Source organism: Photinus pyralis, unplaced genomic scaffold, assembly GCF_008802855.1.
Source record: "Photinus pyralis isolate 1611_PpyrPB1 unplaced genomic scaffold, Ppyr1.3 Ppyr1.4_LG4, whole genome shotgun sequence".
Classification (NCBI taxonomy): Eukaryota; Metazoa; Arthropoda; class Insecta; order Coleoptera; family Lampyridae; genus Photinus; species Photinus pyralis.
Genome location: NW_022170511.1, coordinates 14,160,851 through 14,172,410, shown reverse-complemented (window position 1 = coordinate 14,172,410; position 11,560 = coordinate 14,160,851). Strand labels below are relative to the sequence as shown.

Here is an 11,560-nt window from a genome sequence, read left to right as displayed (position 1 = left end):
TCCGAAAATCACGTCGGGGTCACCAAAATATAGCGCGTTCGTTTATACGTACGCTTTATGTATGCATAACACTCGGTTTATAAAACATTTATTATATAAAACAAAATGGAGAATGACTTACTTGGGTAAATATACAACGTTGAATACTTGAGACGAAGTAGGAAGAAACATTCTAAACTTTCTGTTATATACTAAGCGATAGGGGGCGCATGTGAAGCTTAAACGCTGTTGCCACAATACCTTCATACATAACATCGTAAATGGTAAAGTAAGGAGCGCGCTTCTATTCTATAGTAATGGAACAATGAATACTATAGACCATTCGCACCTTAGTATGCAGTATGGGGCTTATGGAGAAACAGTACATGCTTGCCAAACTTATTATAGGATCGATTACTGCACCGTAAAACGGTAGTTTAGACACTATTTATTACTTTTTAACCTAACCTCAGAAGTCAAAAAGGTAAATTAATAACAAGTTGTAATTGTTTGTCAAATGTGGCCGAGAACAGCTTGTATTTATTAAGTCCCCAAAAATTTACAAATGTACAGTATACATATTAGTCACTGGAATCGAATTGAAATTCATCGGAAGATGACTGCGACACTTGAATTATAAATTCTTCAACATCATCTTGAAGATAATCTGCTGCCCACATGCCAGCTTCGATAGTTTTCACGTGATTGACATAATGTTGCCAATTTTGAACCGTAACTTGTGAATAACCCATTTTTATTAATTCTTCCATGTCCTTTATTTTAAATGTTTTGTTATTCATTTTGATATGATGTTTAACTTGAGCCCACACCATTTCAATGGGATTTAATTCACAATGGTATGGAGGTAAACGGAGAATCTCGTAACCTTTTTCTTGTGCAATAACATCAAGCTTATTTTTGTCGTAGTGATGCCGAACATGCGCAACAGAAGCCAGTAGGTCTCGTTTTAATGGATTTTCTTCAATCGGTACATTTTTCTCACGAAGCCAATCTATAATGTGTTCTTTTCTCCACGACATTGTTGGTATCTTCTCCAACTTTCTACTGTGGTACGAGGCATTGTCAATAACAATGACTGAATTCGGTGGCACATTTGGTAGAAGCTGTTCAAAAAACCACTTTTCATAAGTGTCTGCATCCATTTCGTTGTGTGCATCAGCAGTGTTCTTTTTGCAGAGAAAAGTCAGTTCCGCGCCCGGAATAAAACCATTATCACCACCAGCATGTACTAACGCAAAGCGAGGCCCTAGACCAGTGGGTGATTTTAAACCTGTACTGAGTCCTTTGATGAATGCCTGACGATTGCTTTCAACGGTGGTGTCATGCCACGCCCTGCTCACCGAATGACCAATGTTAACCCATGACTCATCCGTATACACAATATTTTTACCTAAAATATAAATATTATGTAATTTGCAATACTCTTGCGGCCAACCTTCTTAAATTCAAAACCCATATCTTTCAAGAGATTGAATAATGTGGTGCGTTTAAAGTTGGGTAGATCGTTATCGTCATTTACGGAAGCTAAGATGCTGTTCATAGTTGGTGGAATATTTGTAATGAAGAAGTTATGCACTTTACGTCGAATAACTGATTGCACATTTTCATCATACACATGAAGACGATCATTGCTTTGTTTCCCTTTTCTTTGCTTGCGTTTTTTCGGGCTTGATACACCTTCGTTTCCGTCTTCCTTTTTAATGGCATAGATGCTCCGTTCAGAACAACATAAAGCTTTACTTGCTTCTTTCACAGCTGCAGTAACGTTCATCGTTCCCGAGAAATAGTTCAGCACGTTGATAAGGAGGTGTTTCTCCTTCCGGCTAAAACACTCTCCTTTATGGCGTTTCACGTTAGCAGATCCTGCTTCAGCTTCGGCTTCCATTTAATGGGATATTCTCAAAAGATGAAATCAAATAACGGTTCTACAAGTACACTCAAAGTTACCTTGTATATAAAGTACGAGATGGAGGCGTTCTTAAAAGAACGATTTTTAAAGCAATGAGACAATAAAATGTGTTAAATACGAAAGACAAAAACGAACCACACACGTAATGACAATACAAGAAGATTTGACGTTATATTTTGTTTTAAAGCTTAAATTCAATCATATGTAAGTTTGGCATCATTGCGGTAAGGAATAAGGATAGCGTTATTGAAGAATGACGCAAATTAGTAAAGGAGGGATATAGTCCATAAGACCCCATACTGCATATTAAGGTGCGAATGCTCTATAGTAACATAGCGCCACAGCTTGGGAGAGACACCAAGGTTACGAGGCCAGTTAATTTACCTCACAATAAATGCACTTACCCGTACATTGGAATCAGTTTTATGCTTGAAGAGAAGAGGTTCGGGAGACCCTGAGAAACCACCCTTAACCAGAAGTAGCAGACACCTATCATATTTTTTTGCTTACCTACAAGAGATGTAAATGATCATTTCCGTAGCACCGTTCAGTGCCTTTCCCCTATATGTATTAGTACCAATGCATCAAGTTCCAAAAACTAATATGCCTTCAATTCTAAAAAAAATGCAATACGTGCTGTAAAAACCGGTGAACTGGCCTGTTCTATTCTTTTCCATAACATTGTTTTTTTTACGTTTGTGTTTTGTAGATTTACTTTAAATAAATTAGCATAACCAATTTAGAGTTTTGAACAAATAATAATATAAAGGCAACGAAATATATTTCAATTGATCTCAACCTTTTTTCGTGAATACTATACGCCAGTGTCTGTGAGACACATACCTACTTCTAATAATAGCCAGAAAATCTATACTTCTGGTTAAGGGTTAAATAGGCTGTAAAGAAAATCAAAGCTCCATTTTTTCAAGTTTTTCGTTCGAGTTCTTACGTCGTCTAAGACCACAACATTTGTATGCCTTCCATTTTCTTAGCAACCATTATATTTTATGTGGGTGTTGGGAATGCCCTTTCTAAATTTAATCCGTGTTTTTATTCAAAAACTTGCTACCACTTAATGGCGTGCTCTGAAACAAACGCACCAACATTTCTTGGAGATCAGATTTTCGTCGCAACTCAATTTGAGTAGGAATTTTGAGAAAATTCATCTCAAAAACGTCGGTAACTATAGCCGCTAATTCTATTTTGCTCTGTACTATTCTTGCTGAAAGTACGGAAACCTTGTCCCGACCAACTTTCCAAGTCAAACCGTATCGTTTCCGTTAGAACATTTTTAAGTTTATTTTTCTTTGCTGTATTTATTATGAACATTTATGTTTAGTAAAAAGTTACATTTATTTATTTTCAATTATTTGAGACATTTTTCTTTTTTTCTTATTTATAACAATGTATTTAAGTCAGTTTTATTTTTAAACTACTACGGTAACTCCTGTCCAAGCGAAGATTATGATACTATTCCGATCCTTTTGGATGTTTGGCCACGCTATTGGGATTAAACCGTAAGATAGGTGCCCCATACGTAAAACATACTCAGAGTTTCAGTTACTTTATCTGCCATTGTCCGCACAACGTACATCCTTTCTAATTCGTAACTCCCTAACTGGATCCATCCCAAGGAGTCTGTTTAACCAAGAAAAGCATTAAACAGGGCAGTGGTAGACCACTTCTTTCCTTTCTTCCAATACTATTTCTAGAAGCCGCTCGTATTGGATGGAGACTGTTCAACAGAAATGGTACAAGTTCGAGAAAAGATAAGTTTAATATAGAAAAAGGAAGGAAGCAGGAAAGTGGCGATATAACAATGGACGAATTTATTATTAGAAGTGATAAAAGAATTAAAAAATTGCCAAACACCAGGGAATGACAGAATTACTACAGAAATGGTTAAATACTCGTATATGGGAGAAAGCGAAAATTACTTTTGGAAATATTTAGTAAGGAGGAAAAGTTACCGATCTACCAATCTTTAAGCTGCGATGGTCTGTAGTAACTACAGAGAAATTACCTTAATGAGAAGTATTGAAGAATAAACGAAAAGCAAGGAAAAGAACCAGAAATTATTTCATGTCGGCACAAATATCTTCGACTAATCCGAAAGTATCGAAATGAAGATTATAACATATATTATCTTGATGAATCGTGAGTTAAAGTCGAACAAGGGAGGGTAGATACCCCTGTGTATTCTCATAGGGACCAACTTTTCGTGGTCCGATGTTCTTCTTGGTTCATGTCGGAAGTAAGGGTTCATTGTAGGTACAGGATAAACTTTCTCGGTAAAAAAATTCCTCAGATTACCACGACGATATGGATGGAGACGTTTTTGAAGAGTGGTTTACAAAACTTAGGTACTGTCATTTTACCAGAAAAAAACCATCGTCGTAATGGAAAATGCGCCCTATCACAGCAGGATGTTTGAACTCATCCCTAATAGGGCTTCTAAGAAAGAACACATTAAAAAATGGTTTGCTAGCAAAGATATTTTTGATGGTTATTTAAAATGTGAATTATTACAAGTCGCTAAAAAGTTCAAAGATGAATTCAATAGATACATCTTAGAAAATATTGAAAAAAATTGAAAAAAAAGCAATAACAGTGAAGGAATTTTAATATTAACCCCGTGTCACTGCGAACGGATCCCTATCAAAATGGTGTGGAAGCAAGTGAAAGGATACGTGGCTCAAATTAATTCTTCATTTAAGGAACCACAAGTTCGTAACTTAATTTCCGAAGTATACCAGAAAGTTAGAAATGAAAATTGGGCAAATTCTGTTCGACATATATTGAGAAAGTTGAAGAAAAAATGTGGCAAGTTGTTGTGCAACCCCTTATTATAAACTTAAGCAATGATAGCAGTAGTGAAAGTGACATTTAAAGTGTAAGTCAGAGCCAATAAGAAATGTAATTGTTACTTAATTTGTGTAAAGTAATAAAAATATAAAACAACAATGTATTTTTATCGCCTGATTAATCCAAATTAGCTTATTAACATAAATTTAGCGTTATTTATGTATGATTGTTTGAGAATGGAAAATTGCTTTTTTCCTTGAAATATTGCAGGTGTGAAAAACGTAACTGAATTGAGTTATGCATGTAATCACAGAGAAAATAGAACAAAAATCTATGGAAAAAATTGTTAAAATAAGTGAACATATCCTCCTATCCTCGAAAAACACGGTAATGCAACGGATTTTCGATCACTGCCTTCACTCACTCTCATTATGTAGCGTTTGAGAAAAGACCGTAGCAAGAATCGGTCATCTAAATGCCACCTACCATCCATCAAAGTGAATTCTATTCAAATTACGTTATTTATTGCAATTAAAAATGAAAAAGAGCGTATTTATAACTTTTATTATACCTGTAAACATTCAAGTGGGTATAAATAGGTAACATCAGAATTAGGTTTGTGTATATGAAATCAGCAGTAGAAAACAAAAAAATCTTGTTTGTTAATGATGACTGTCGAATCATTACGGAATATACACGTTGTATAATAGGATAGAACCCGTAACATCAATAATATGACAAATCGACACCTTTATTAGAAAATTGTTTCATTTCTTGCTTTTCTTTTTGGGTGTTTCTTCTTCCGATGACTCTGAACCCGATGACGATTTTCTCTTGCTACTATTTTTCTTCGGCGACTCTTCTTCTTCAGAACCTTCATCATCCATACTGTCGTCCCCTTTAAGTTTTTCTTCCATCTTTGAGAGATTCTTTTTAATATGACTTGCTTCGGGACTGTAAGCCCACGCGATGAGCCTTAAATGCTCCTCGGTTGGTAGGCCATCATCCCACATATCCGGTTTATTCTCTTCAATGTCTTTGAGAATATTCTTCAGCTGTGAGTTACGCACAATATCCCAAGTAGGTTCGTTCTCCCCGCTCGATACAGTTCGTAAATGCTTATATTCGCCTCCTACCTTTTTGTAAGCCTCTAAAAACTCTTTTGCCAATTTATCTTGCACGTCATACTTTTTAAATAAGGATGACAGAACTTTTATGCTCGGTAAAGGCAAATACGCCTTATTCTCTTTGCCCAAATTCATGTCCTCAAAGTTTTGTAACCATTTATCGAATACTTCCATTGCATCTTTTATGTTTTGCAATTTGTCCTCGGCTTTTGTTACTGCAATAAGGATTATTTAGATTCAATTAAAATTTGGCGGCAATATCGCGCGCATGTTAACAGAGAATAACGCGTAAGACGCCGGAAGTAAGGGGCAAACTTATTTTTAGAGATAAGAATCAATACTTACATGTTAAAGTGCGCTTTGCACGTCCTATTAAACCCTTAATTGCCAGGCGTTGATAGTCGGGATCTCGACCTTCCAAAAGTTTTAGGGTTTCGAATGCCTTCTCCTTGTCTTTAAAACCAAGTCCTGGGACGGTATCGGGTGAAGTTTTTTCTGACATTTTGAACCTATAATAAATTATTGTCTTTTTTCAGTTAATCTCCTGCGGATTACTTACGATTTTTAGATATTGACTCGAGGAAGGAAACGTTTGAAGCCGGTATCAACACGATTATGTTTTAACTAATATCAAATTTAGCGTTTCCCACTTATAAGCTGCGTGTCACCATTTCAACCAAACGGTTTGCGTGGCGAGTTATGCTTGCAATCGAGTTACAAAGTTTTGGTCACTTCTTAGAAATAGTGAAACGGGCTAATGTGACTACACATCTAAACCGAGATATCGCGTCATTTTTAGGCAATCGCAAAATTTCGGTCGCGTAACCCTGACATTCTTTTTCTTTTCACCTACCGTATATTCCTTAAAAATAATCATTACTGAATTATTTTGTATGCCTCCTTGTCATTGACTGAATTGGATAAGTCGTTAAATATAAGACAATGACATCAACAGCTTTACCCATATGCTAAAAATATAAATTAATGCAAATATGTGAATTATGTAACCGAGCCTCTTGGGCATCGGCTTCAACCGTTGAGTGAAGGAAGATCATTCTTTCAACGCCTCTACTTTTACTAACTTTTACAGAGCAAAATAAACTGTTCTTTGCCAAAAATAAACTAATGTTATTGACCACAATTTTTTTTTTCGCAAGTAAAACAAATTAATTATAATACAGCTTTTGTGTTTTGGTGGCTGAAGTTCGTAAATGTGTGCCTACTGCCAACTAACACAAAAAAACGGGAGTTGCGCCCCAAGACCGCATTGCTGCACGTCAAAGAAAAATTATTCGAAATCGATTGTTAGTACAATTTTGAACCCGCAAATGAACAACAGTTTCAATTGAAAATAAACCCTGTTTTTGCTATTCAAAATTAATTATGGCTAACTTAATTTGTACATTGGTATAAATGTAAGGGTAGGAAATTAAAAATGACAGGGAGGTTGTAATTGAATTTAATATAGAATGGAACGAGGGTTGGGAAGGTGGAGAAAGATTGAGGGATTGATTGATTTCGTTGATCGTTCTTCTATCATTTTAATGTTAATTGAATCTACGTACTTATGTTGCTACACAGTACCTAAGTATGTTAGTTGGCTTGCGAAGAGGGTTTGCTGATCCAGCGGCTAGCGGAAACGTGGCATGAACCTTGTGAGCGTTAATTGCCCAAACACATTTGCCAAAGTGTTAAATCAATTTTATCTAATACGGCAACTTATGGACAAAGCGATTAAACACGCATTGGCCATACAAATAACTGTTCCTTTAGGACAGTGGGTTGTGAAATGACTCTAAGGGGTACAATTCGCGAAGAGCCGCCCAACTACCCTGTCGCGCAACAAATGCGCCCACCAACTATAGTAGCGAGACGTGCAATAAGCTCAGGAGGATTAAACAGCGCAATGAGCTTTTCTCATCCACTAATTGCATAGTTACATAGGTATACTATTTCTTTAACTTATTTTTGAAACCTGGTTACAAAGGGATAGAACGCGCAATGTAACCTCCCCAAGAACGGTTAAATGGCCATCACAAATCAACTGATACTATTGGTAATAAATAGAACACTTAGATTCTCTTAATTACAGTTTTTACTCATGCCAATAACTACACAATTTGTTATACTCATGCGAATGTAAAAGAGTAAACCGCTCAGTGAAAACTCACCTATTTGCAGGTTAATTAAATCAATCAGAGCACCCCACACACTCACAATGGCTTTCAGATTTACTATGAATGCAGTAAAATAATGTCAACCCTCTTTTAAGGGATTCTTAGAACGGCGGGCTGACCTTTTGATCCCGAGTCCTAGACCAATTAACAACCCTAACAGTGCAGTTCACACGTCCCTTTTTTTTGTGAATATTTCTATTCTTAAAACACCCTCGAAATTTGGTGGTCATTTGTAAGAATTAATAAACATACCTTACATAAGTAAGTATGTAGTTAAGGTTGGTCTTTCCCTCTATTGTCTCAGAATTTTCGCTATTTTGTGTATGTTATTTAGATTTACTTAGATCCAACAGAAAGCTATCTTAGAAGCTGGGGTTATCATTGTCCCAGTAAATTTCATTCACCGTATAAACGGACTATAGTCTAAGCGGTACACAGAAAAATCTGACGAATAATGCAGAAAGCATGCCGTTTGCCATGGTCGATTTTTATGTCCAATACATCGATTTGACTAATTTCAAATCTGAGGTCAAAAAAACAAAATGTAATAAATTTAAGCTTTCATTAGTTTTACCCTTCATGGTACTCTAATGAAAGGTCTCAACGAAAGGAATTAATTTCTACCAACCATAGCCCTCTTATCGTGATCGGGTATATTCCCTTATACCTCAAGAACGGATTATCGGAACAGGGTACTCACAAAGGGCGATTGAGACGTCTGCAAGAAATATATCCATTGGTGATGTCAAAACAAAAGCTATTTCGGTTAAAAAAATGCGCTTTACCTGCACAATCTATACCTGTTAAATTTTGATAACACAATTTGGTTTTGATGAAACAAACGCTGAGCTCCGGCGGCTCTGCCACCTCGACTCGTTCTGATTTGTAACGGTCCATAGCTCGGCTTCGCCTCGCACTTTTAACTGATCAACAAAGACAATTTTTCAGTTTCAGTTTTGGTACGGTTTACGGTAAGAAAATGATTGAGCAGACTGACTTGACAAGTGAGTTTTTTGTGAAAATTTCGATTCACCTTGTTGAATCCCGATCTGCAGATAATTGTACATAAGATTTTTTAAATTTTGGTAACAATTTTTGGTTTTGGTACGGTAAGAAAATGATATTGAGCGGACTGACTTGACAATTTTTTTAATTTGTGAGTAATATTTTTATTTTTTGGAAACATCTATACAAAGTGACTTTTTTTTTAAAATCTCGATTCAATTTCTTGAATCCAGATCTGCACATAAGATTTTTTAATTTTTGTTAACACTTTTTGGTTTCGATGAGACGTACTCTCGGCGCTGGCGGCTTTGTCGCCTCGCCTCGCTCTGATTTGTAATAGTGCATAGCTCGGCTTCGCCTCGCACTGTTTACTGTTCAACAAAGACAATTTCTCAGATTCAGTTTTGGTGCGGTAAGAAAATGCTATTGAGCAGACTGAATTAACATTTTTTTTTAATTTGTGAGGAATATTTTTGTTTTTTTGAAACATCACTTATACAAAGTGGCTTTTTTTTTTATTCAACTTGTCGAATCAAGTTCTGCACATAAGATTTTTTAATTTTGGGGACATTTTTTGGTTTTGATGAGACCTACGCTGGTCTCTGGCGGCTTTACCGCCTCGCCTCGTTCTGATTTGTAATGGTCCATACGAGGGTACATAGGTTTTTTTGAAAATTTGGATTCAACTTGTTGAATTCAGATCTGCACATAATTGTACATAAAATTTTTTAATTAACCCTTTTAAACACTTTTTGCTTTTGAGGAGACATCCGCTCGGCTCCGGCCTCGCCTCACTCTGATTTGTAAAGGTGCATAGCTCGGCTTCGCCTCGCACTGTTCACTGTTCAATAAAGACCATTTCTCAGTTTCAGTTTTGGTAGGGTAAGAAAATGATATTGAGCAGACTAAATTGACAACTTTTTTTAATTTGTGAGGGATATTTTTGTTTTTTGGAAACATCACCTATACAAAGTGACATTTTTTTGAAAATGTCCATTCAACTTGTTGAATCCAGGTCTGCACATAATTGCACAAAAGATTTTTTTAATTTTGGTAACACCTTTGGATTTGATGAGACATACGCTCGGCTTCGCTCGCTCTGATTTGTAACGGTCTATAGCTCGGCGTCGCCTCGCAAATCACGTATAACGCAAATTTTTTTCATATCTCCCCTCCTTCGCCCTCTACGAATTTTTAAACCAAAGATGGTTTTACTTTTTATTAGTAAAATGTATTTTTTTACAAAATCAAAATTCTAATTATTTATCCAACAATTATTTTATGATTTTGATAGACATTAAAACAAAAAAAAATATATTAACTGGAAGAAGTATTTTTATAATATTTAAATGACTAATTAGAGTGTTAATTGCTTGAATTTTGATTTTTTTGTGGCAGATTTGAAATCGGCGCCCTCAAATTAGCCTTAAACGATGCCATCCTTGAAATATAAATATATATTTTTTAGTCAGTAACAGTTTTTTTCCTAAATGGCCGCCATATTGGTTCCACAGGGGGGGGGGGGGGAGGGAGTGCCACGGGTCAAATTGATCTATTGGACATACACATCGTTTATGGCAAGTGGCTTGCTTTCTGCATTGCGCGTCAGATTTTTTCGATTTTTAATATGTACCGCTTAGACTACTAGGGAAGAGATCGGAGCAGTGTAACGGCGACACTTATTTAGGTATGATTTTCCATACATGCATTTTCATAGAACTTGTATTTTTAAGTTTCAAATAAATTTAGCTGATAAAACTGACGATAGTTGATAAAAATATGAAAGTAATGTGCATATCTGCCAGACACACTTTGCATTGTTGAGTAAGAACCAATTGAATACTCTAAATAATGGTATTTTCCGTCCTTAATCCACCTTCGGACCTTCGAAATTGAAACGTATAATAGAAAAGGTTTAATTACCTTTTTTATGCAAGCGTAGATTAGCAAATCATGGTATTGCTTTAAAATATATACAATGCGTATCACAAAATGGAACAACAAATAAATGAGACATGTTCAAGAAAATAATCTGACACGGCGATTTGTAGTTGTAGTTTCTTATTTTAAATACCACACCCTTAATATTATTGGATTTTTGGAGTCGTGAATTCATTCTAGACATATTTCGTGTAAAATATCCTATACCTATCGATCCTTATAAACTATTTATCTAGGAGTTTTGAGATTTCTCTAGTTGATTGATAGTGCATGCTTGTAGGTAGGTGGAAATTGTCTCACTTCAAGGAATATGAGTAACCTATAAAGCGCCGTCAGTGAGACTTCAACTTCAATTTTTCAGGTTTTGTGAAGAAGAGGAGGGGGATAGTATGATAATTAATGTCTTGCTGACCAATAGCCCAGTCAATCTAGGTTAAATAAAAATAAGAAAACTTATAGTTGTGAAATTTGGCCAAAATTTAATGTTCTTTGGACCTTAGGTTTTATTATGATACAGCCACGTGTGCATCAAAGGTGGTTACTTTAAACAGAGAGGAGGGGGGTGGTTCATCTCTTGACATTGTATCTATAAGCCT

General features: G+C 35.8%; 1 protein-coding gene across 1 annotated transcript; it reads right to left on the bottom strand.

The window, feature by feature from the left end:
* Positions 1-5,259: 5,259 nt before the first annotated feature.
* On the bottom strand, positions 5,260-6,561 carry LOC116169731. The gene is made up of 3 exons (XM_031485887.1): positions 6,401-6,561; positions 6,187-6,350; positions 5,260-6,056 (listed from the first exon to the last, which is right to left on the bottom strand). The coding sequence occupies exons 2-3, from the start codon at positions 6,341-6,343 to the stop codon at positions 5,482-5,484; spliced, it is 732 nt and encodes a 243-aa protein (XP_031341747.1). The 5' UTR covers positions 6,344-6,350; positions 6,401-6,561; the 3' UTR covers positions 5,260-5,481.
* Between the last annotated feature and the right edge of the window lie 4,999 nt (positions 6,562-11,560).